The sequence below is a fragment of the Rhopalosiphum padi genome, chromosome 1, assembly GCF_020882245.1.
Source record: "Rhopalosiphum padi isolate XX-2018 chromosome 1, ASM2088224v1, whole genome shotgun sequence".
Classification (NCBI taxonomy): Eukaryota; Metazoa; Arthropoda; class Insecta; order Hemiptera; family Aphididae; genus Rhopalosiphum; species Rhopalosiphum padi.
The window spans coordinates 74,235,764-74,260,993 of NC_083597.1; the positions used below are offsets into that span (position 1 = coordinate 74,235,764).

Consider the following 25,230-nt stretch of genomic DNA (forward strand, 5'->3'; position numbering starts at 1 on the left):
ATGTTTTTATAATAAATTAAATCGACCTACCGTATTAATTAAAGTAAAATAAATTACTTAAATAACAAAAAAAAAGTCAATAGTAAATACATAAATATATCATACAGTATACTTAGTTATAAAAGGTAACAGAACATCTTTGCTCAGCAACGTTTTTCATATGTAATGATTTATCATTGAATTCAAATTTAACGCATACATATCATATATTACGTACTTCTTAATTATACTACAACTTTTTATTTTTGACCCTCTCAAAGTACCAACACTTTCCTACTAAAAAAGATATTGAAATTAAAAATTAAAGCATTTTTACTAATCCAAAAAGTGGTTACAAGCACATAAAAGCTACCATTGATACCACACTATTATTTGTTATTGTATTTAAACTAATAATTTATTTTTATCAAAAAAGTTTACCTCTTCGTCAACAAATATACTTTCCTCTTCTGAATATCCATCGGTCTGCTTAACGGAATTATCGATCCACGAATTCACTTTATCTGCTACATCTTTTGGACACCTAGACTCGGAAAAATCTTCTTCATTCACATCATTAACAACTGCTTTCAATGGCTCAATTGCTATATCTTTGCCCGCTATATTTTCATTTTCATCTTCTACATCATTATCCTCCACTTCCTCATCCTCCTCGTCATCAGCATCGTCCTCTTCAGTTTTATCTTCTTCGGTATTGATAGTTGTAGTAGCAGTTTCGTTTGCTCTTTTTTGATTGTCTATCAACATGGAATTAGCAACAAGCGTGAATCGCAATCCCGAGCTGACATTGAACAGACGTGGTTTCTTTTTCTTCACCTTACACTTCTCAAACACATTCCGAAATCCTTGGAACTTCTTTTCAATATCCTCAACTGTGTCTTCTTCCAGTACACGACCATCGCCTATTTTGGCACCAACTTCGTCTGCATGCATAGAAGGAACGTACGATTCTTGTATATTAGTTCTATGACGTTGTTTACGACGTCGGTCATTCGATCGGTAGAAAACGCGAAACAACGATTTTTGCTCACGATCACGGACATTGCCTGATCGTACATCGTACACACAATTCGGTTTTGGGGGACTAATGCCAAGTAATTTTGTCACATAATACTTACAAGTGGCCGCCGTATCCATTGCAGGTATACACTATTATACAGACACATTGTCAATTACTAAATGTCTTATATTATGAACACAACTAATAATATATAAAACAACTCCTATTGTAGTTAACACCAAAGCATAATTCACACGCAAATACACACACAACAACATACAACACACATACTAAATTTAAATGTGTGGTGTGTGCGGTGGATAAGGAGGATATGACATTCGTACGAACATTTGTACAAACAAATGTGCGACGAGGGGACCTAAATAATCGTACAATTATACCAGTTTTTAATGTATATACTTCGAAGGTTAAAAAGATATTTCAGAGACCCAGCTTATCGCTTTCAGACCAATATAATCAAAATAAATTTTATTATATCAAAACTTTTTAGAAATAGATAGGCAATTATTAAACACGATAATAATAAGAAAATACATTTAACTGAAATTGTTTGATATTATTTTGAATTTATAGTTTAATATGGTAACTATGAAATACCATCAATTTATGATAATTGATAAATGATAATATTCTAATACTAGTAATACTACATACTAATAAATAATTTTTTTTTAATTTTTTGACATAGGTAGATTAATATGTAAGTTTTAAAATATTTTAATATAATATTTTATGTTTATGAATCATAAGTTATAAATTATTGTTAGTTACCTAACTTATTTTATCTTATTTTAATGTAAATATTAGATGTATTTTATCTTCTAAGTAGATTATATGTAAATGCAATTTTAATTAACAAATATGTATGATCTAGACTCTGTAAATAAGATCATACACAGCAGCCGTCTTGACGTGTGCAGAGGCCTCATTACACATGGTGAGAGTTAACGACAATAATTGCTCAATATGTATATATATATACTTATATTATAAGCTGTAACAACTGTCCATTGAAGTAAGTATTAATGATTCACATATTAAGTTTCACTTAACAAAAATCCCTAGTTAACAATTACAAAACTGAATTATATAATACTTAGAAAATCAAGATTGTGTTCATTTATTTAAATCTTTATTGGTGAAATAATGATGACATTATAAAGATAAATAATTGAAATATATTTTTATCAAAAACAAAAACTCAAAAACTAAAAAAAAAAAATTTTTAAATTTCAATAATAAAAATAGTGAATTTTTTGTAATCTATGGTTAATTAATCTGTAATATTTACATGAGTAGCTTAATAATATAAAAAATTTAGAATGCCTTGATTATGGTAATACATAAAAAATTATAATAATTTGTAATGTCATAATTTAAAAATATATAATCTTAAGTATCAAAAGACAAAAATAATATATATAATATATATGTACTAATATGATAGTATTTCTGGATATACTTCAAATTATTGATGTTTAACAAATGTAAATAAATATATTATAATTAATGTATTTTATTCTAATTTATTCTAATTAATTAATTAATAAACAATTAAAACCAAATTCCTACAAGTTATTTAAAAATTCAAATTTTTTATTTATCAATAAAACACAAAATATTTTAATATAGTATAAAAAAATTTATTTCGGTAAAAAAAAAACAAAAAAAATATAGATTTTTAGTTATATAAAAAAAATAGTATAACATGGACGGATTTAGTTACCTTAATATTAATTATAATATAATACAGTTCCACTAAGAAATAATTTATCAATAAACTAATAAATCAAAGTTATATAATAAAAGACAAAACATATGTGATTAAATATGAAAATTAAATGTTTGGTGTTTTAAATTAACCTTTGAACATAAATGATACTTAATATTAATGAAAGGTTTATTATAAACCTATTTGGTAATAGTGCTATAATAATTATAAATTATTAAATACTTATTTGAAATCATAATACTGTAGTTCTTCTAGCTAACAAAATTAAATAAAAATTATAGTTAATGTATACCAAAACTTCACAATATGGTTGAATACAAACATATTATAAAAATAATATATATCATTATCAACAACATTTTAAATTATTCGTAAATAATAAAACCAAAAACCTAAATAAATGTTTGATTTTTCAGTACATATAATAATCATGATTCTTATACATTAAATGTATGTTATGCAAATATAATTACTGGTCAATATTACGAACAAAAAAAAATATACTTATCAGCACAATAAGCAAATTGGAAGATGTAGATATATTAGCTGAATTACACCAATGGTCAAAATAGCAAAAGCACCAAGTAGTTGAATCATAATAATCTCTGTAAATATTTAAAATAATTAAAATGTAATAATCCATGTTTATTTTAAGTACATACCGTTTAATATCCAACTCAGGAATTGAATTATTCACATAGTGGCCTAGTTTAACATCGAGGGAACTTTTTCTACAACCCTCATACTTATCAGCAGGAATATCTGTTCGAAAACCTTTTAATGAACTCAAACAATCACGAGTAATACGTTCTTCAGCTTAAAAAATAAAAATAAAAATAAATATAATAATAATATTAATTGTATACTCTCTCAGACCCATATACAACAAAGATAAAACAATTTCACTTTTTTTTTTTTTTTTGAATTATCTAAAAGAAAAATTTTCTATTATAAAAGTTATATTGAAGGTTTAATATACCAATTGTATAATTTAAAATATAATTTGACTTTAAATTCAACATTTAGAAAAATAAAATTCATCCAATTGTATTGATAATGGGTGACTCCTTCATCAGCCCCTTTTAAATATACTCTTAAACCTTAGTATATAAGCTTATCTATTATGCATTTTTTGTTTTAAATTGAAAATAAATATAAATATATATTCAACTCTACAAATGATAAAAGGAATTGTAAATTTTAATGGATATAGTGTAATATTTAGACAAATTTAGTATTTAGTAAATTAATATAATATTTAATATTAATTTAGTAATTTTAGTGAACATTCTTTATAAACTTCTCTATCTTTAAAATTTTGATTAATTTAAATTATTTTCAGAATATCATCTTAAATGTAAAAATAAACAACAGAATTGCAATTTTCATATGAATCAGGATGTAACATCATTTATAAGCGTATCGTGGCGTTTTTCATACTCGACAATTACTAACTAAAAAAACCATTATGTGACACATCAATTTATATGAAAACTCTACTAGATAAATAGTGGTAAAATTTATCTGTTGTTAATTAACTTGCATGATTAATGAAAACATTATTTATATGGCAAAATAATCATTATCCAATTCACTTTATTTAGAAAATCAATTTTTATTTACATTAGTTATTTGATGTGACCACCATTAATTTTGATGCAAAAACTGTATCATATCTTGATTCATGAGAATTTTGCAAAAAATACCATTTGAGAGTTTATTTTTAATTTATAATATTTTAAAAATAATTTTAATAAGACCAAATTTTTAAGATAGAAAAGAAATTTCAAAAAACTGTTCATTGGGCCACTGCAGTTAATATGCTTAAGAGCTCATTCATTTAAAAAACACCTTATCTAAGATAAAAATGATTTTTTTGTCAAATGGATTTGATACTGGTTGTTTTTGTCTTTTTCTAACACACGTAGAACATAGCAATGTAAACATGTTTTTTGCCAAACATCCCAATTAATCTATAAAGTGAAGCAATAAGAAATCTAAAAACAGATTTGAATTTGTTGCTAAATCAGCTTGAAATTGACTTTCTCACTTTTTTTTTTTTATTATTATTAGAACTTCTTCAAAAATTACAATATGACAATTTATTAATTTCTATTTTATTTAATGTAAATTTTTAGTAATTTAAGGTTATACAATATTATTAATATGGAAAAATTGATTAAGTCAAATCAGTTTTCAGATTTATTATCATTTCACTGAATAAATAAGTACATTTAGCAAAGAAAACATCTAAATTTCTTTTACGCATGTATTAGATAAAAACAAAGTCAGTATTGAATCCTCTGAATCAAAATTAAAAAATAACAAAATCACATTCCAGTATTTCACCCAATTTTAATGTAGGTAATAATCCCAACAATAGTCACAATAAAACTAAAGTAAAATTTCTAAATATTATGTAACTAAATTTGTATTAATAGTATAAAACAATTACTAAAAATTAAGTAATGTTAACTTAATAATATTTCTGATACTATTTCTGACTAATTTATTAAACAATTTTATCAAAAATATTATTAAGTTAACATTACTTAATTTTTAGTAATTGTTTTATACTATTAATACAAATTTAGTAACATAATATTTAGACATTTTACTTTAGTTTTATTGTGACTATTTTTAGGATTATTACCTATGTTAAAATTAGATGAAATACTGGAATGTGATTTTGTTATTTTTTAATTTTGAAATTGTTTAATAAATTAGTATACTAAACTTTGAACAGTATAATTTACAGTACATCATATATTTGACTAATGGCAATGTTTATTTAGAAGTAGAATATTAAGTAAAATAATCAATTAACATACTTAAATCATAAGTTTAAACCTCAGAAATATTATATTCTATAATTTTTGTAATAGAGATTTTACTCTAAATTAATTACTCAAAGGACAGAAAATGTCTTGAAAATCTTCTTAACTTACTTTTACCAAAATAATTTACCTTTAAAAATAAAGTATTTGCTAACAAAAATTAAATTGATGTTTTTACTTAATTGTGTATAATATTGAAATATATAAAATAAAAGTCAACAATTTTAATCAAATATTAATTAACTAATAAAATGTTATTTCAAACATAAACAATAAATAATTACCTCCAACTTTCTCAATGACTTTTACACATATATCATCTTCTTCAGGACAAGACACTGTTTTATGCCATAACCACTTAAATGGTGTGCCACAACCAGGATGTGTTGAAACACATTGGTAGCATAATAAATATGATTGAGCTATAAAATAATGATAAACAAATTTAGTTTTCTGTTTCAAAGATTACCATACAATAATACAATAAATTAGCCAAAACATGTTATAAAATATAGTAAAACAGAAAAATACCATAGGGCCACTCCCTGCAGTGTAGTACTCACCATGTACAAATATTGTTGAAAATATAACTAATGAAAGAAAAGCTTTTGATCTTGTCATTATGAAAATATGGAAAAGCTATATATTCTAATGTTAAACTTTAGAAAATATTTACGTCCAAATGGAGGTAAATAATTTTAAATTAATTTAAAATGGTACTTCAACAATTCAACATCAACAGTTCAACCGACTGATAATCTAGTAGACAGTTGTTGTAGTCGATAGTCAATGATACCTAATTGGTAATTATTATTATATCAAAAGCCAAAACAAAACCGACAACAACTTACATTGCAATGAATAATATTGTTAGCGATAACTTACAGTATGACCATTTGTGCAACAAGTAGCAGCCGACAAACTTAAAAATCAAACCCATACCACAGAATACCCAGAATATAGAGTAATTATATTTGTATGTATACCTATTAGATTATTATATTTCATGTGTACTCTGCATAGAAGCACAAAACAATATCCCAAGTTCTAAAAAAATGTATCCAAAATTCCAAACATTCCCTCTATTGCAGTCTAAAAATGAAAACACTTCATATAATTATAATTTCCGCTTGTTATACCACAAATCACGGACTAAGATATACAGGACTGGTAATGACAAACTGTGGGGGGGGGCGTGCGGGGATAGATCTCAAATGTTTCGGTTCGGTACACGGACTAAGATATATATATAAGAAGTATATCTTAGTCCGTGCCATAAACCCAGAACCAGGGCCATATAATATATATATTTCTATATCGTATAAATGGCTGTGCCCTAATAACCGCCCTAGAACATAGCCGCACACAGATCTCCATATTATGCAAATGGAAAAACTTCAAGACACTGCCATCTATCAATATTATCCTAAATCACCAAAATTCACTTTTAGATATTACTGGTATATTAGCTGCAAGAACGGTGTCTATTGTCCGAGAAATGAGAATCATCCCGCCACTATCCAAATCTTAATATGAGTGACTATTTCTCAAGCCCTAGCTTCAAAACGCATGCTCATTGTACCAAAAACTAACGTATAGGTAATATGTCATCATGTATGGAAATATAATAAAATATGAAAATACAACTAATACAAGCCCATTATTTATAATGCATAATATTTAATAATGAGCTATGTACAACTAGGGCAGCCCCCCCCCCCCAAGGACCCAATCCTATATTTAAAAGAAATTGTATTCAGTGTCGGCCTGGCATATAAAAGGCCTCGGCCGCAATTTTCCTCTGGGGCCTGGTTGTTCATAGGATAGTGGACATTATTTTTAAAGCAAGTAGTACTAAATGAGTAATTCATGTAACATTTGACTTAGCTATAGTATCAATAATTTGCATTTTCTGAATCTTGATATGTTTTTCAATCGCCATTAGTATTTAAAGGTGATAAATAGGGCTAGGATTTATATGGGTTTGCATATTTTTAACATAATACATATAATTACATATATATAAATTTTTGAGAATTTTGTTAATTTTAAATGGTATTTATTTAATGAACGACTATAATTATTGAGTTATTTGTCAAATTATCGTAAATATACTACCTATCTAAACTAATTAACTAAAACGGACTTAGTACTAAATAAGAATTAGGGATTCAAAACAATTCTAAAAATTTGTGACAATATAAACAATGAATATGAAACGGGTGATAAATATGTTAATATTAATTTAAATCCGGGACAAATTGCGTCGTATAAATACGCTTCAACAACATCGTGAGATGTAGAAAGGAGTTTCAGTAAGGGTAACAGTAGTACACATTTTATAAACTGTAAATAAATTATGAAATTAATTTGAATGAAATGAAAGTTTTTTAATTATAATATAGGCACAGGCAATGCATTTGTTATTTTGTTACATTTATCATAGTCTAATAATTCAATTATTTCTTCATCTTCGCTAACATTGATACTATATTCATTTAATACACTATCTCTAACTGACTAGAAAATTACTTCAGTACCTTACAAAATACTTTCCGTCCTACTTCTGCCAACTCATAATCACAAATGGTTTCTATATCGCCGTTAGAAAATATAATAATCAAATTAATTGATGAAAAAGTTTTAGGGCCCAACCAATAACAATCTTTGAGAAGTCCTTAGTCAACACTCAACACGTACCTATAACAGTGGCGTGCTCACGGGGGGATCAGAGTGTCATATCCCCGCCCCGCCTTTTGGAGTTTTTTGTAATGATATAGGTATTATCTACATGAAAAAAAATTTAAAGTCCATGACAAGTCAAAAATGAATATCTCCTTTCTGAATATACCCTTTCAAAAAAGCTGAGCACGCCACTGACCTATAACCTATAGTTTATATATATATAATAGTGTAGTTTTTAATTTACTACTTCATTTCGATATAGCAGTAATGTTAATAATAAAATAAAATATTGATGAAACATATAGTACGGGGGCTCGGCATATTTTAAATTACCCTAATTATTAACTAAAAAAAAAAAGCTCAAGGCCTATATAGAACTGATTATATTATGTTAAGAACAAAATTGCAAAAAAAATATACGTATTACGACAAACTATTATAGACACATAAAAGTATATAGTTAGGAGTATGTACCTAGTATTATCTATATTATGAAGAATAAATAGAGATATTAATAATAATAGACCATAATATTATAAAACATACTATAGTATGTTATTATGAATATTATTATAACTTACCTCCCTCCCTTCTCCCATAACTAATTCTCCAGGGCCATCCCTGTGTGCAAATATATACACTTTTAATATATGTATATTATATTTTAAAATTCAAAATTCAAATATATTTTAAACACATTTAAATAATGAGAATATAAACTACATACAATCATTTTTGGCTTTTATAGTTTTATTCTCTTTTTATTTTACTAAATAAACTTGGTGATATAATACAATAAGTATAATATTTTATACAATACAAGAATAAAATTATCATTAATATAAATACAATATATTTTACGTAATTATATATTATATTATACAAACACTGAAACACATACATTAAAAAAGTTATATGTACATACATATTTAATGTTTAAAAAGATCTAAATAATATTACAATTTAACAATAATATTTTTTTCAATAGTATGTATAAACTAGATTATACTGGGCCAACTTTTAAAGTAATTGGTAGATAGTGACGTTTTCTTTTTATAAAAGGATTTATCATCTGTTGAGATAAACATATTATTTCTTCTTTAAAAGCACTTTGCTTTAACGCATCATCGATTTCCGAATATGGAAGAACTGAACTCTCATAAACTAACTTTTGTGAAAACCCACTGGGTTTTCTACGCAGGGTTAATTGTATACAAAATTTAAATTTTTTTGCTTTACTTGCTGATCCAAACAAATTTACATGACTGAAAACAATAATAAGCATTAAATTAATAATCAATAACTACTTAACATATACAATTTTGTGTTCACATATTCTGTTTAATTATATAATGTTATTTTAGATTAGTTAGTAAAATAAAAAATAATTAAATATTATTTTTAAAATTACTTTTGAGTTAAAAAAAAAAAATCCTTACATTTTAAATTGTCTATATTGAATTGGATCAACTATATGAACGAATGCTGCAAAGTATTCATTCTCTGCTGATAAAAACCACTTGAATTTTTCATTATCACCTTGCAATCTAATTTCAAGTAACTAAAACAATAATAAAACTTAAGTAAAACATATAATTTCAAAAATTTACATTTATAATTTTTTTTTATAAATTCCACCTGTTCTGATCCAGTTAGAACGCGGTCATTGTGATTTTTAATCATATGCGAGTACACTTCAAAATGGGTTCCTTTCCAAGAACAATTAGTGAAAAAACATTCGTATTGTCTATAAAAACATTCTTGTTCGTGTTTTTCTTTTAGAGCAATTTTCAACAATTCATGCTTGCATCCATTTGGAGTATTTTTACAGGGATACTTTAGCAAAATACCAACCTTAAAACAAAAAAAAAACTTGATTATTGAAAAAATTTTTGTAATAATTAAAATATATAAAGTAATTTACTTTTTCCATGTATAGATTGCGTTCTGAGTTGAAATATTTTCTACATGTTGGACAATTTTCGCACTTAAGTACACATGTATTACAAATTAAATGTCCATTTAAGCATTGATAAATGGGAGCAAAAATGTGTTCAAAACATACAGGACACTCAAATAAACGTAATAACTGATCATTAAGGTCTTCATATGTTTCTGGATGTTTTTCAACGCGTCTCAGTGATGTTTGTCCAATTTTTCTGTATCTATATAATTTTAAATAAAATTTATTATGATTTTAAGCAATTATTTTGAAAAAAATTAAATTATACATGGTGATTCTTTTATCAAAAACACACGTTGTTTCAAAAAATATTCATGTATTTGAAAACATTTTTTTACATAGTTTCAAGTTGTTAAAAATGTTTTAATTAAAAAATAATATTTTTAAACATTTTTTAAAGTTTTTTTTAAAATGTTTGTCCACTACTCCGCTTATCTAAACTTTCAATACGTATAACTCATAAATTACTCATCAATTTTATTTATATATTTTTTGAAACTAAAACAATAAAAAAAAAAAAATAGTTTTTAAAAACTTAAAGTAACATTAAGAAAGGTCACAGCCCGTAATTTTAATAAATAAAATAAATAATAAATTATACAATTATCATTTAAATAGTATATGAATATGTTGTACATTCTAACGTCCTAATATTGAACATTCACAATACTACTTTATTTCTTGCTTATCCACAATGGGAAATGTAAAAGAATTTGTTATAATTATTAATTTTTTTTATTTTTGTAAGTATTACACATAAAATTAAAATAAAAAACTTACTGCTTATTACTATGCATTGCAGATGTTAATGTAGGATGAGAATTTCTCGAAATCGTTTCACTATCATCCTGAATAGAATTAACTACTTCATCAATTCTAACTGAATTATTAGCTGTCTCATTTTCTATATTATCTAATTCGAAATCAATTGTTCTATGAACTGAACCATCAGAACGTACATCAGAACGTATAACATATCTGAGCAGAGGTGGGCTAAGATTAGTGTTATCAGTAGAGCCACTGTAAAATTTGTGAAAAAATAAATACTTTTAAAACTAAAAAAATATTAAAATATATAATAATTATTGAATTAATACTATTTACTGAAAATTATGTATAATATTGTATCATTGTATGAATAAAACTTATACATAATGGTAATAAAATATTTAAATTTCAGAGTTCTAGGATCACTATAAGAATATGGTGAACTAAATAAGAAAGAATAAGATACTCAGAAGAGTTAAAAAGTATTTTAAAAAGAGAATAAATTAATGATCTGTTATGATGACGGATTAATCAAGAACATTAAAAACAATTGACTGGATCTTAAATTTAAGCAATGGATGTCAAACAAATTGTTGGACCAAGGACATGAACTTTGAATGCTCCTGGAAATCAATATTTGTAAGCTTTTACATATCTCAATTGAATGTGTGCAGTTTGATGGAAATAAAAATTGAAATAATTCATCAGAGTTAGCAATAAAAAGTTATTTTTTTAATATTTGAATACATCAATGGGTAATAGATAATATTTAGGTTCTTTAGAATAGATATTCATCATGGAATACTTAGTGAATTATAAAATAATTATTTATTTAAATTTATTAGGAACAACTAGGGTATTTAAATACCAGCTACAGAAAAATGAGACATATTTTTTTTGATTTTAATTTGATCTTGATTTATTCATTGAATTCTTTAATTTTAATAATAACACATTAAACTATAAGATTTTTTTTATTTTCAATTTTTTAATAAAAATAATATTGAGTTACTTTTTGGTATGAGCAGTGGCATATTTACAACTGTTTTATTTTTGGCTGGGGAGTGAAAAATTTATTATATTATATATTTATATGTATTTATTATAGTCAAATTATAAAATTAAATCAAGTTTTCTATTTTTATTTTATAAATCATCAATCATTTAGGAAGAAACCTCCAGCACCCATTGTCAAGTAATATCTGCTTTTTGTTAACTATAAACATTAGACTTTGAAAAGTTTCTCACAAGTTATAATAAAAATTAAAATAAGCTGATAGAGGTATTAGAAAGAATTTTAAACTGGTTTATCAAGTTTAGGGAATAAGATAATTGAAAATTTCCATTGTAAGGGGAAGTAAGAAAGCTTAAGTATTGAGTGTATTATGTATGTAATAAGAATATAGTTCTTTTAAAAAGTTAAAATTATTAAATTGAAACCAGAGGACTTTCAAAGTTGAAATGAGCAAATGTAGAGGGAGATATCATTAGGAGTAAATGCTTTGATTAGTATGAATAAAATAAGTAGAATTGATTTAAAATTTAGGATTTCTTTTGTAAATTATGGATTGTTAATGTTATAGTAATGTTAGAAGACAAAAGCTAAGTATGTGCAAAATAGTGCAAAAAAAAAAACAAATGAAATAAATAACATTTTGTGAATTTCATTTGTCCTAAGAATTATTATTATATTTAAGTTACTTACTGATTATCATCATTAGTTGTTAATGGTATTGCTGCAGGCACATTTGGTAAATCATTGTTTACTCCTGTAGCTAGTATTTCAGGAGTATCTGAAGGAGATTCGGACGGTGGACTAAATGGTGTTGGTGACATGACAACAGGTACAACTCTTGTTCTTGGAGTTTCATTAGGTATATCTAAAGTACCATTTCTATTTTCTTCACTGTTGTCAGGTTCCATTACATTTTCTATTACTTGTATTTCAGGAAGTTCTTGTTCTGAAGTTTGTGATCTACCAGGAGGCTAAAAATAAAATTAATTTTAAATTAATATAAATATCTATATACTGAGTATCTTACAGTGTCGTAATATGCGAGCTATGATACTTAGTACATATTAAATTAATATACATATGTATAAATATATTCAAACAAATTGTGTCAAAAAAATAAAAGAAAAACATAAAAACTTAATTGGTTATAAGTTATGAATATATTTAATAAAATGATACTAAATAAATCTGGGTGTCATAGTGGTAAAGTTGTGTAGCAAATGACTAGATAACTACACTGTCGATGCAAAAAAATGATAGTTCCACATACAACCATTACCATTTCCAGTACTATTGTGTCTTCAAGTTTGTAAGTAAAATTCACTCAAATTTAGTCTGCTCATGTCTTTTCTTGGAAAATGAGGGTGGAATTAGAGGTGCGCGATTATAACAATCGATAAATCGATCTAACCCATTTAATCAATTAATCGATTTACAATTCAAAAAATATAGCACAGTCAGTAGTCCACTAAAAATCGAAAGTAAATAAAATAAATAAAACAAGTCACATAATGATTAATCAACCACGATTGATCGATTAATTATTTGACATATGGTCAATTAACAGCTTATAAATCAATATAATAATCAATTAATCGATTATTATTAAGTATTATAAGAACAATCAATTAATAAAAAATACAAATAATCACGCACCCCTAAGACGAATAATATATGTATGATAGTATGTAAGTATTTTATAAGACTAATTCAGTAAACAGAAAATAAATAAACATTTAATAACATTGGTTTGGTGATGAAATGATTGCGTAACCAAGTTTATATAAGTACTGTTTTCCTCTTTCATAAATCTTTAATTACTCATTTTCTAAAATTATTTAAAATATATATTAAATAAAATTATGAAGTCTATAATTCTCTACTCAAAATCTTTAGATAATGCAAGGATAATCTATGTAACAATTATAAACCTAAATAGTCTGATCAATAAGTGATTTATTCATTTAATCATCATTTGATAAGAAATCAATTATTAATTATAGTTTAATATTCAAACTACACATAAGTATCATTGTATATAAAATACATATGTATTTGAATCATATATCTAGTTATCACATACTATCAGTTCAAATATAAAATTAAAAATATATATTTATTAAACTTACATGGTCATTAAAATCTCGGTTTGTTGATGAAACATTAACACGCGTATTGGTTCTTGTGACACCGGGGGGAGGCGTTTGTCTTGGAAAGCTTGTGTTTATTAATACATAAGGTTGATCTACAAAATTCCTTGGCCGTTTTACAGATCTAGCGTGTGCTGGTCTATGATCATAGCCAATATGTTTTAGTATAAGATTATTTCTCATAAAATCAAAGTTAACTCCAGTATGATCATCTTCATCACTTTCATCATTCCATGATATACCAGCTACTTCATTATCTAAAAAGTTTTTTAAATTTATGTAAAGCTTATAAACTAAGTTTATATATTGTTATAAATTATAATACATGTATTATTATTCTTTCTATATTTTTATTAAATAAATAATTCGTTAAAAGTGAAGTTAAAAAGTGGTTATATCACAAAAATATTAAAACTAATTTAATATATTACAATTTTTTTAAATACCTACATAAATAATTTATATGATATGCAAATCACATTAATAATAAGTTATCTAAAATGTTCATATACATAACATTCATTATACAAAAATATATTTACTAGATGTTAAAGAGCTTGTTTGAGTATTAGGTGGTGTATTATTCGATGGAATTTGCCTAGCTGATGTAATTTGCCGAGTGTCTGGATCAGTAATGGTAAACCTAACAAAAGGTGATCGATTTCTCGTAGCATCTCCATTTACTGTATCTAAGAGACATTTGGAAATTAAAATAATGTTTCCTTATGATAAATCTTTGAAATTAAGTCTTTTTTTGTTTTTTCCTAGTTAGTTTTGATGGTTTAGTCTCTATTTAAGTTGTATAATACAGTAAGAGTGCTAATATAGTTATAAGTTTCCTGCTTGCTGATAGCAGACTATACTTAAAAGGATTGCTGAATTGATTTTCTAAATACATTTTTAAATGTAAGTAAAAATAAATTAAATTTATAGCATACAATAACAAAATCAATTTTATTTTCTATGTTAATCTCATTGATGAGATAAATAATTTGTAGGCCTAATTTTTCTACACATTATAAAGGCATGATAAGTAGGGTCCAGATTTTTAGGTTTTTTTTAATAGTGACAAAGCATATACAGTTTTAAAGATTAAAAAATGTTGACGATTTTTTCAACATCAAGTTTATAGAGAAGTTTTATATCATTAACAATAAAATAGAATTTACTTTGTGTTCTATTTTTATATTTATTATACGTTTTTCATTATTTGCAATTTTTTTTTTTTAAATACTACTTAATAATAATTTTTATAGTTATAATATTTTTTTTAATTGTAATTTGTTTATATTTAGTTAGTAATTATATTAAGAATAGACTAAGTAAGAAAATTAGTGGACGTTTTTGTTTTATACAATTCCTTCAGTGGCATATATAAAAGGAGCAATAATAGTTATATATGTACAATTCATACTTAAGATTATTAAAAATATCAAGAATTGTATATTATATTTTATACCATATTGTCCAAGCCCATCTACAGGGGAGATTTTAGGGGTTAACCCCCCCAGAAATGTTTAAAGTAGTAGCATTTTTATCTTTCATTAAAATGATAATAAAATACTATATTATAGTATTTTTAATTCATGTATTATCAATATTTTAACCCCTCCCCTTTTGATAGGACTTGGTTAAATTAAAACGTGCTTGATATTGTCCCAGATACAATTGCATGATTTTCAATAAGGATAATTATACTAATTTACAATTATCTAGAACAATGGTTCTCAAACTTTTTTTTATGTACCACTTAGGTATATTATCTATTAGTCACGTACCACTAATAACTAAATATAGAATGATCCAAAATCCGGTAGCGGTGTTGTATGCTATCTACAAATATTTATCTACATTCTACAAAGTACAAAGTTAGATCCCACAGGCTTTAACGATTAGTTATGTCTGTGAATTATTCGCGTGTGTTTGTCATTTGTATTGCGTTCAAAATGAATTCAATTGGTGATTTATATAGACATATTATTTATACTGATGATACATGTGTGAATTTTTTAAAACAAAAAGGTGTCTTACCTAAACAAGAATTTTGTGAAAAAATCAATGTTAGCAATGAAGTGTGTGGTGGCGTTCTCAAGGAATGTTATAAAAATAGCCGCAAACGAGATTCCGATGGGCAATTTGTGAAAACAAAATACTTACGTTGCCAAACACGTGGTTGTCAAACCTATCAGTCCATTCGTAAAAAAAATCCGTTTTTTACCTATGTCGATACTAATGGAAAATGTAATAGCGGATTAAGTTTATGCCAGATTGTAATAGAGCTCGTATGGTATTGGGCACATGGTATGCAAGTAATTCAAACTATAAAATGGACAGCTAGAAGTCAACACACCGTGTCGGATTGGTACAATCTTTGCCGTGATATTTGTGTTGACCAATTTGAAAAACGTACAAAAATGGGTGGTGTAGGATTCGTAGTGCAAATAGACGAATCTTTATTTCAAGGCAAGCGAAAGTATAACCGTGGTCGTCTACGTCTAGGAGATCGTCAACCTAGAGAAGAATCAGGATCTAGCAGTTCTGATACTGATACTGAAATAACTAATCGAAATAACGGTGTACGCGTACAGGGGCCGTGGGTGTTTGGAATGTGTTGTAGGCGTGATAATATAGTAGAACGCCGATTGTTTATCGTTCAAAAAAGAGACCGCACCACTTTGCTTCCAATTATTAAAAGAGAAATTGAGCCAGGGACGACCATTTTTTCAGATGAATGGAAAGCTTACAGCTGTTTAAACGATCATGGCTATATCTACAATACCGTAAATCATAAAAATAATTTCATTGATCCCCACAAACAGGAGCTGAAACTCAAACTATGGAATGTTATTGGCGACATATAAAGGTGAAATATGGTATAAAATCGCATGGTGCCACTAATTTGCTGGAAAGGCAGCTTAAAGAAGAATGGTGGCGCTCCATAAACACAACCAATACGTTCGAAACATTTTTTATTGATATGAAAAATACTTTTCAACTTTAATTAAGAACATTCATTGATAATCTTCATTTATTTATGAAGTGCTCTGGTTTAAAATGAAGTAAGATTTTTTTATATAATAATACGACATAATTTATACGTAAATAGCAATGTGTAGATAACATTTAGTGCGTAGATAGCATACGACACCGCTACCCAAAATCCAAATTGTACAGTTAAATACATTTTTTTTTAAATAATAAGGCAGTAAAATACTACAGCTAAAGTATAATTATTTTTTATTTATTTGTTTTTTAAAATAAGATATAAGTGGGTTTATTATTCAAAAATGGCCCTCCGCATACCATCAAGTAGTCCAGTGTTTCTCAATCTTTGTATTATAACACAGACTATTAAAAATGTTCATACTTTGTGACACACAATAAAAAAAAAAATAAGAATAATACCTATTAATTTTTGTAAATAGTGTCAACAAGGTTCGTACAGTTAATATAAGTACTTCCCGCGACACGTTTGGCTTACCCGACGTCATACTGGTTGAGAAACACTGGTGTAGTCTTTCGCGTACCACGGTTTAAGAACTGTTGATTTAGAAGAAAAGGTTTACGTGGGGAAATTTCAAATATTTATTTTAAAAATATAAAAAATGATTTTTGCATATTTTCTTGTGAAACTTTCTGTTAAACATAAAACAAGAATTTATTTTATATAAATATTGTAAAATCTATTGACAATTTTACCACTACAACGTAACTTTTAGTTTAAAAAATTTAAAAAATACAAATCAAAGTATATACTATATTTTGATATTTATTAATTTTTTTTACATAAAACTTTTTTTTTATTTTTAATAGAATATAAGGAAAATAATATATTTAAAAAAAATAATAATATCATATTAAATATATATATATATTAAAAATCCTGACTGGTCATTGGTTTATCTTAGATAATAGATAGATATTTATTAAAAAGATGAATATGGTTAGTTTAAATTTTTAAATGATATTATGGTAGAAATGAGAAATGTTTTTATTTAGCTTGATTTGACTAGTTAAAATATATGAACAAATAATTTTAAAATAACTTACTCCCTGCATTTTGTGTCGTGCTACTTGAACTTTCATCATAGCTATTATCTCTTGAACTACGAACTTGCTCGTTTTGTTCCATATTAATTGTATCTAAAATAATTAAAACAACAAATAAAAATGATCAAATTAATTTAAATTACAAATAACACCAACCTGTTAACACTGGAGCCATAGATAAATGATGATGGCTATTGAAAACTCGACTAGGTCTTTCCATGCGGTTAAGCTCCTCTTCCAAATCAATCTATAATAACTGATACATTATTATTCATACGACCTATACAATTTGGTATGACTCTATGACTCTAATACTTTACTAGATTTTATTTGTCCAACATAAGAATAATTCAAATAATTTAGATTGTCTAACTATAATAATATCAATATATACACTATTCAAGTGAACAAACATAACAACAACCCGCTTAAGGTGAGTAACAATTTGGAAACTTAACACCCATTCATCAATGCCACCCCTTTAGTACATAAATTTGTTTCTTGACTTCAATAAGATAGATATATTAAATTAGCTAAATACCAACATGATCATTGTTTTATTTTTGGATAAATTTAAAAAATAATAATAATAATAGTAATAAATAGAGCTATCAATAAAAAAATTTTAGATTTCTGGAGAATAGAGAAAAATTAATATCATAGCTAGCAAAACACTAATTTAACAAGAAAATAACAAACAATTACCTAATGGCTTCTTCTTCATAAATAATAGTACAATATTACAAAATAGTATTAGTAAATTTAAGTAATAAATATATATACGCCTTACTAAACAAAATATTTTTCTATAATAAAGACATGATTATAAATAATAAATACAAAATTTGATAAATTATTATATTTATAATATAAACATTAATTAAACAAAATATACAATGGTCAAAATATTCACAGACAAAATATCCAAATATATCCATTTTTCTGAAAATAAGTGCATTACACTTTACTTTCTAATAAAATACTAATATATTATATTATAATACATAAATTATGTTTATAGTAATAATATCACAAAATATACTACACACAAATTAGTTTAATAGTCATTGTCAAATAATATGAAATAAAATATAAAATAATCTTATTTTCTAAAAAAATTAATTCATTTTCCAAAACTAAGTGCATTACACTTAACTTGCTAATAAAATTAGCTCAAATAACTTAAATAATTTTCAAGCATTTTGACAAGAAAAATAAAATTCTATGAATAAAAAATATTATAATAAATAGTAAAGGATCTAGGAAGTATTCCGGTTTCTATTTATTAGAAAGTAAAGTGTAATGCACTCATTTTTAGAAAATGGATTAATTTTATTAGAAATAAATTAAAATTTTCTATTTTTAAAAACGATTTTCTTAGCAAATTATTTTACATTTTATTTTATAATATTTGACTATTTGACTAATGTGTGTGCAGTATATTTTGTGATATTATTACTATTAACATAATTTATGTATTAAGTACAATATAATATATTTATATTTTATTAGAAAGTAAAGTGTAATGCACATAGGTGTGCGCGGACTTTAATTTCCGGTCAAGCATGGAAGAATTAATGCCTCAATACTTGAATAGTGCACTTAATTTTTTTTTTAACACATACATTCTAATTGTAGATTTATAACTGTATAATATTTATATACCTACACAAATAGAAGTTGTCTGTGCACAGTGCACACAACATTAATGTGCTAGACATAGGTATTTGTATATTATAATTACATATTATATTAATACATACCTAAATACCTAATGCGTATTTTTATATGTAACTATATATAAAAACTTAGTAGGTAATATATAAATGTATAATTTTAATAAAAGAAGGAGTATAAATTAATTTTTCTATTTTCCATAGGCGATAGGCCATTGTCTATTCCAGTGATTCTCAATCTTTTTAGTACCGCGGCCCAAATTTACCTTGTAAAATCTTTCGCGACCCACATGGTTTCACTTCTCAAAAAGTAGTTATAAAAAACAAAATTTGTATTATAGAAATATGTATAAATTTGTAATACATATTTAGTATTTTCTAGGTTTATAACCAATTTATTTTTATCAATGCGTACTTTTAATAATGAGGTGTATGCGAAATATGTGCATGTTTTCTATTATGGTTAATAACAGCATTGATATCATAATTCAAAAAATTGTTCACGACCCACTAAAAATTGACTGACGACCCACCAGTGGGCCACGACCCACACTTTGAGAAACGATGTCTATTTTAATACTAAATATATATTACAAATTTGTACATATTTATAAAATACAAATTTTGTTTTTTATTACTACTTTTTGAAAAGCGAAATCATGTGTCGCGAAAGATTTTTCAGGGTAAATTTGGGCCGCGGTACTAAAAAGATTGAGAACCGCTGCTATAGAGTATAGACTCTTTAGTACTTCTATCGTCATAATAGGTACATATTTTGACATTTTGTGCACAAATGCACAATGTTTTAGTCAGATAAATAAATCAATATAATTTATGTAGTGGTATACAAATATTTTTAATTTTATTTCACTATTACGACAAATACAATTTAGTATTGACCAATTTAGGCTTGACCCATGCGCATGCTTATGGTAATGCACTTACTTTCGGAAAAAACGAATACATTTGGATATTAGGTTCGTGGATATTTTGACCGATTACCAAAGAAAATATTCTTCAATAGTTCAGTACATTTATTTTTAATCAGCTTTAGTGATTAGGTTTTAGACAAACCAAAAAATTAATTGATAATATGGGTTCGACTAAGAAGCATGACAAATATTTTAAAATCAAAATTCAAAACTAATAACAATTATGTTCAGTACAAATACTTATACCAATAGTTTAATCTAAAAATAAATATAGTAGGTATATAACTACATTAAAGAACAACCACTAAATACTAAATAACTAATAATATATATAGTACATACTCTACTAGAATAATTATTAGATCGCCTATTGATTAGTTGTATGTCCACAGATTCGTTTTCGTCGGCAGACATTTTCATACAAGACTTAATGTTAAAACTACATCACACCGATGTTGAATAATATCATACCTTTGTACTTAATATATAATATATTAAATTTAATGATAATTCAGGATTCAAAGATTTCACTTCAATAGTTATTAGTTGTATCATGTATGATTGTGTATTTGTATCAGTATCATACTATAAAAGAATAATTTAAAATAAATATTAACTTAATAATTTATTCTGTGATATTATCATCAACATTAATTAGTTAGTATCAAAATTCATTATACTTTTTTTCAACACCACAAGTCATAACACATGTAATTTAGACCTAAAATTCTAAAACGTGTTTATCGTAAGCACTACACAAACGCGAAGCCGAAACAACAAACATGAAATGTAATAATGTAATTTACTAAAATGAATGTCGCACTGTCGCAGACGACGCTAACTCGCAACCAAGATGGATATTATAACCACAAATCACAATAAACCACCTTGCTCAGTGCTCACAACACAAATCTATCGCCGTAACAACACTATTAACTCAGTGCAAGTCATAAATGCTATATTGCAGGGCTGCCACAGAATATAGATCACGGTGTTGTACAACAAACCATGTGTACCACACAGATATATAAAAACCAATGGGAATTTTTATATATCTGTGATGTATCATTAACAATTTTGGCGGGTTTTACTAGAAAAACTTCATTATACAGTTTATTATACATGAAATATAAATATTCTATTTTACTTTATTATAGTACATACATAAATTATGTAACATAATAATAATTATGGCTAGATATAAAATTATCATACAATGTTTAGTGAATGTTTATATATTCTATAAACATAATGGCATGATGCCATCATGCATTTGTATAAATAACAATTTATTGAAGAGTGAAGACTCAAGACATTTATTAGCATTGAATTATTATTTATTATTTACTTATTTAGTTAATATTTGTTTAATAATGATTAAATATTGTATATATATTGATTGGTGCGTTGAATAAATTTGTTTACAATTAAGTATTATTTTTTCTGTGTATTTGTACCTTAACACGATTTGAAATAAAAAAAATGCTTTGATTTTCAATTTCCATATATTTAAAGGTAAAAAAGTGAAACCAGTTAGTATACTTATAGGTTAAAATTAAAAATGTTAAAATATCATAGCACTAAAAACAAGTTTGATTAGATTTAAAGTATGTCATTATCCAAGAAATATGGTGTGGGTGGTGGGTCTCACACCACAGAAAAATTCACACTAATTATTCAATGAGATACAGGTGTTTGAAAATATGCGAGTGACGTCATAGAGCGGAAGTCGGAACAGCGATCTATGTTTTACGTGCTAAAGTGTTTACTGTGTCATCTAGATTCTAGACAACGTTTTCAATCGTTAAGTACCAATAATATTTTTAATTTTTTTTTATGTAGGTAACCTTAAGTGTTTTTTTGTGTTTTTGACACTGGTGTGATTATAACTTTGATATACTTTCTACTTTTCTAATTTCTAGTTTTTTTATGGTAGATAAAACTATTATAATTTATAGTTAATTTCGTAAAATTTGGCTTGCGCGGCAATACAACGCGAGTCGTGAACTCAATAATTGTTCATTTACAACAATTCAAATAATATGTATGCAACAACAAGATATATTAAATTTTAAATCACACTATCGTCTTAAGCGCATAAATATACTTAGGATTATGAAATAAAAATTCTGAAATACTATTTTAAGTTATTAAAATCATTGTGTAAATCAAACTACATTTTTGAGCGAAATTTGGGTTTTGAATTTGGGGAGGGGCTATTATAATTTGCATGTATGTACTGAGTGTATGCTCCATGAGATATATAAAGGTAGAAGGGGATATATACAAACCATTTTGGGGGTGTTATGGTTGATTTTTAGCGGGCTTAGCCCCCTCCCCCAAGCCCCCCTCAAATTGCGCGTATGTTAGACTACTTTTACAAGTTTTACATGTAAAACATAGGCGGCTACTCAGTTGTCGGATCTATGATGTCACGCGGGCACGCGGCTATTCGTCAACTCTCATTATCTCGTTAAATACCTAATCATTTTTTTAACTTAGGGATTTTACCAAAACGTTTTTCATTGTGTTAACTACAATAACACATAAATTTAGTGTTGTAATGTCCTTTAAGTTCTTTTCAAAATAATCTAGGTATTTATATTTTAAATAAAATATAGAAAACAAGAAATTTTACGCAAAATTTTATTGTAATTCTTAATAAATAACCGTAAATACTTGACATGCTCATGTTTATAATGGATGATTTATAATATGGTATAGGTAATCAAAATTTTTTGAGATATTTATTGACATTTCATTTTTTTTATTTTTTTTTTTATTTTTGTTCTGTCAAAAAATTTAAAAATATTTTTTTTTTTTTTTTTAGCTTTTATAGCCCATTCAGGGCCTTCGCTGCTTCCACAACTTCTTGCCATTTCTCTCTATTTTCACTTCCTGCTAGTTCTGTTTCTGGTGCGATCTTTGCTAGGTCTGACTTAATAGTGTCCATCCATCTATGCCTAGGGCGGCCTCTGGGTCTTCTACCATTGATTTTGCCCGTCAGAACTTGCTTGCATATGCCATTCACTCTCCATAAGTGCCCAGCCCATTCGAGTCTCTTGCTTCTAATGAATGCTTTTATATTTGGTTTTTCGAATAGCTGGTATATTTCCCCATTTGTTCTTATTCGATAATCTCCATTTTCGTAGATAGGACCATATATTCTTCGGAGTATTTTCCTTTCGAAGATTAGCAGTTATATTTAAAAATATATTAATGCAAAGTTCCTCAGATGTTTTTATGATAACTACAAAAAAATCTTTGTATAGATTTTAAGTTAAAATTTGAACAAAAATTAAATATTTAATAAAAAATTTATCTAATTACAGATAAACAATATTTTTCGTAAGAAATTTGATATTTTAACGTATAGTATACACACCAATACACCCAATGACTATAATACCAATATACCACTATCAGACTACTACAAACCTTTTTACACCGTTCTATAGTTACTCAATGGTCTCGATATACACAAAAGTTAATAATAATAGTCAATAATATATGTATGATATAAGTATATAACCATAGATATAGGTACTATTATAATTATTATTTATTATATAGTTATTAACCCATAATTAAAGCAATATATTTTCAGACAAATTAATTCAGCTAGCCTACCATATAACTAATAGTAATTTAAATTACTATAATCATAGCAATAAACAAGTATCTAACATAAAATACAGGTACTTATTTATTTATACAGGCTGGTAGACCGTCTTCGTATAGATACAATGATTTATTATTGAATTGAAATTTAATATAAATATTATTGTTATTTACTCAGTGAAGATATATACTCAAAAACTAATGAACAGCAGAACGGTAATGTCCCTCAAATTTCAAACCCTTCATTTTAAATTTTAACTAATGTAAAAAATTAAATACTGTCATACTATCCGTAGTCCATACTACAATGAAACAAGCACTCAAATTTTTTTCCAGGGGGGGAGGGGCAGAGTGAGACAAATATTATTTTACATGGGCCTAGGTTTTTTCAACTATCAATGAGTTATTTAAATAAAATATAAATATTTTCGTATCATACCTATAACATAATATAACTATTATTTTTTTTTTTTATAGCTATATATAATACACAAGTTTTTATATTTTATGCTAAACACTACAAATACAAATGTATAAATAAGTAGAGTTGGTAATTAGAGTTTGAATATGTTAAATTAATGAAAAATATGCAATTTTCAAAATATAAATTGTCCCTATTACTCTTTCAAAATAAAATAAAAATAATGTTTTATACTATATTCTGGTTTGTTGTTGCTATACTGTTATAAAAAAATCATTACAAATATCTTCTTAACAACAATATATTTTTTATTTTTTGAATATAACAGTAAATAAAACAGAACATTTGTAAAATTAAAA

General features: G+C 25.8%; 4 protein-coding genes across 15 annotated transcripts in view; 1 reads left to right on the top strand and 3 right to left on the bottom strand.

Annotated features, from left to right (window-relative positions):
* Nucleotides 1-1,152, bottom strand: part of LOC132918731 (peripheral-type benzodiazepine receptor-associated protein 1) — a 37,526-nt gene extending 36,374 nt beyond the window's left edge. For all 8 annotated transcript variants that reach the window (XM_060980165.1, XM_060980166.1, XM_060980164.1 and 5 more), the window contains exon 1: nt 421-1,152. In XM_060980165.1, coding sequence (XP_060836148.1) covers nt 421-1,137 — 717 coding nt within the window. In that variant the 5' untranslated portion in view covers nt 1,138-1,152. The remainder of the gene's footprint in view (nt 1-420) is intronic.
* Nucleotides 1,153-2,131: 979 nt separating this feature from the next.
* Nucleotides 2,132-6,406, bottom strand: LOC132918030 (uncharacterized). Its single transcript, XM_060979080.1, has 4 exons — nt 6,154-6,406; nt 5,875-6,012; nt 3,416-3,569; nt 2,132-3,358 (listed from the first exon to the last, which is right to left on the bottom strand). The coding sequence occupies exons 1-4, from the start codon at nt 6,209-6,211 to the stop codon at nt 3,223-3,225; spliced, it is 486 nt and encodes a 161-aa protein (XP_060835063.1). The 5' UTR covers nt 6,212-6,406; the 3' UTR covers nt 2,132-3,222.
* Nucleotides 6,407-8,999: 2,593 nt separating this feature from the next.
* On the bottom strand, nt 9,000-21,688 carry LOC132929784 (E3 ubiquitin-protein ligase sina-like). Of its 5 annotated transcripts, none has more exons than XM_060995382.1 (11): nt 21,172-21,688; nt 18,378-18,468; nt 18,222-18,314; nt 14,714-14,860; nt 14,151-14,428; nt 12,712-12,992; nt 11,019-11,258; nt 10,200-10,440; nt 9,914-10,129; nt 9,715-9,836; nt 9,000-9,540 (listed from the first exon to the last, which is right to left on the bottom strand). In XM_060995382.1, exons 1-11 carry the CDS (start codon nt 21,247-21,249, stop codon nt 9,279-9,281), a joined length of 2,049 nt encoding a protein of 682 aa, XP_060851365.1. In that variant the 5' UTR covers nt 21,250-21,688; the 3' UTR covers nt 9,000-9,278. The 5 variants fall into 5 exon arrangements, with proteins under 5 accessions (XP_060851365.1, XP_060851332.1, XP_060851341.1 ...); XM_060995349.1 differs by lacking the exon at nt 14,714-14,860 and having other exon boundaries at nt 21,301-21,414; nt 21,510-21,686; XM_060995358.1 differs by lacking the exon at nt 14,714-14,860 and having other exon boundaries at nt 21,172-21,685.
* Nucleotides 15,997-17,864, top strand: LOC132929811 (uncharacterized). The gene has a single exon (XM_060995393.1). The coding sequence runs from the start codon at nt 16,070-16,072 to the stop codon at nt 17,030-17,032; it is 963 nt and encodes a 320-aa protein (XP_060851376.1). The 5' UTR covers nt 15,997-16,069; the 3' UTR covers nt 17,033-17,864.
* Nucleotides 21,689-25,230: the final 3,542 nt, after the last annotated feature.

Coding starts and splice junctions, on each gene's coding strand:
- LOC132918030 (XM_060979080.1), bottom strand. CDS start 6,211: ATGACAAGATCAAAAGCTTTTCTTTCATTAGTTATATTTTCAACAATA. Junction 6,013..6,153: donor TTCAACAATATTTGTACATG/GTGAGTACTACA, acceptor ATTATTTTATAG/CTCAATCATATTTATTATGC. Junction 3,570..5,874: donor AGTCATTGAGAAAGTTGGAG/GTAATTATTTAT, acceptor TTATTTTTTAAG/CTGAAGAACGTATTACTCGT.
- LOC132929811 (XM_060995393.1), top strand. CDS start 16,070: ATGTCTGTGAATTATTCGCGTGTGTTTGTCATTTGTATTGCGTTCAAA.
- LOC132929784 (XM_060995382.1), bottom strand. CDS start 21,249: ATGAAAATGTCTGCCGACGAAAACGAATCTGTGGACATACAACTAATC. Junction 10,130..10,199: donor GCAATCTATACATGGAAAAA/GTAAATTACTTT, acceptor TTTTGTTTTAAG/GTTGGTATTTTGCTAAAGTA. Junction 9,541..9,714: donor CAATATAGACAATTTAAAAT/GTAAGGATTTTT, acceptor TATTGTTTTCAG/TCATGTAAATTTGTTTGGAT.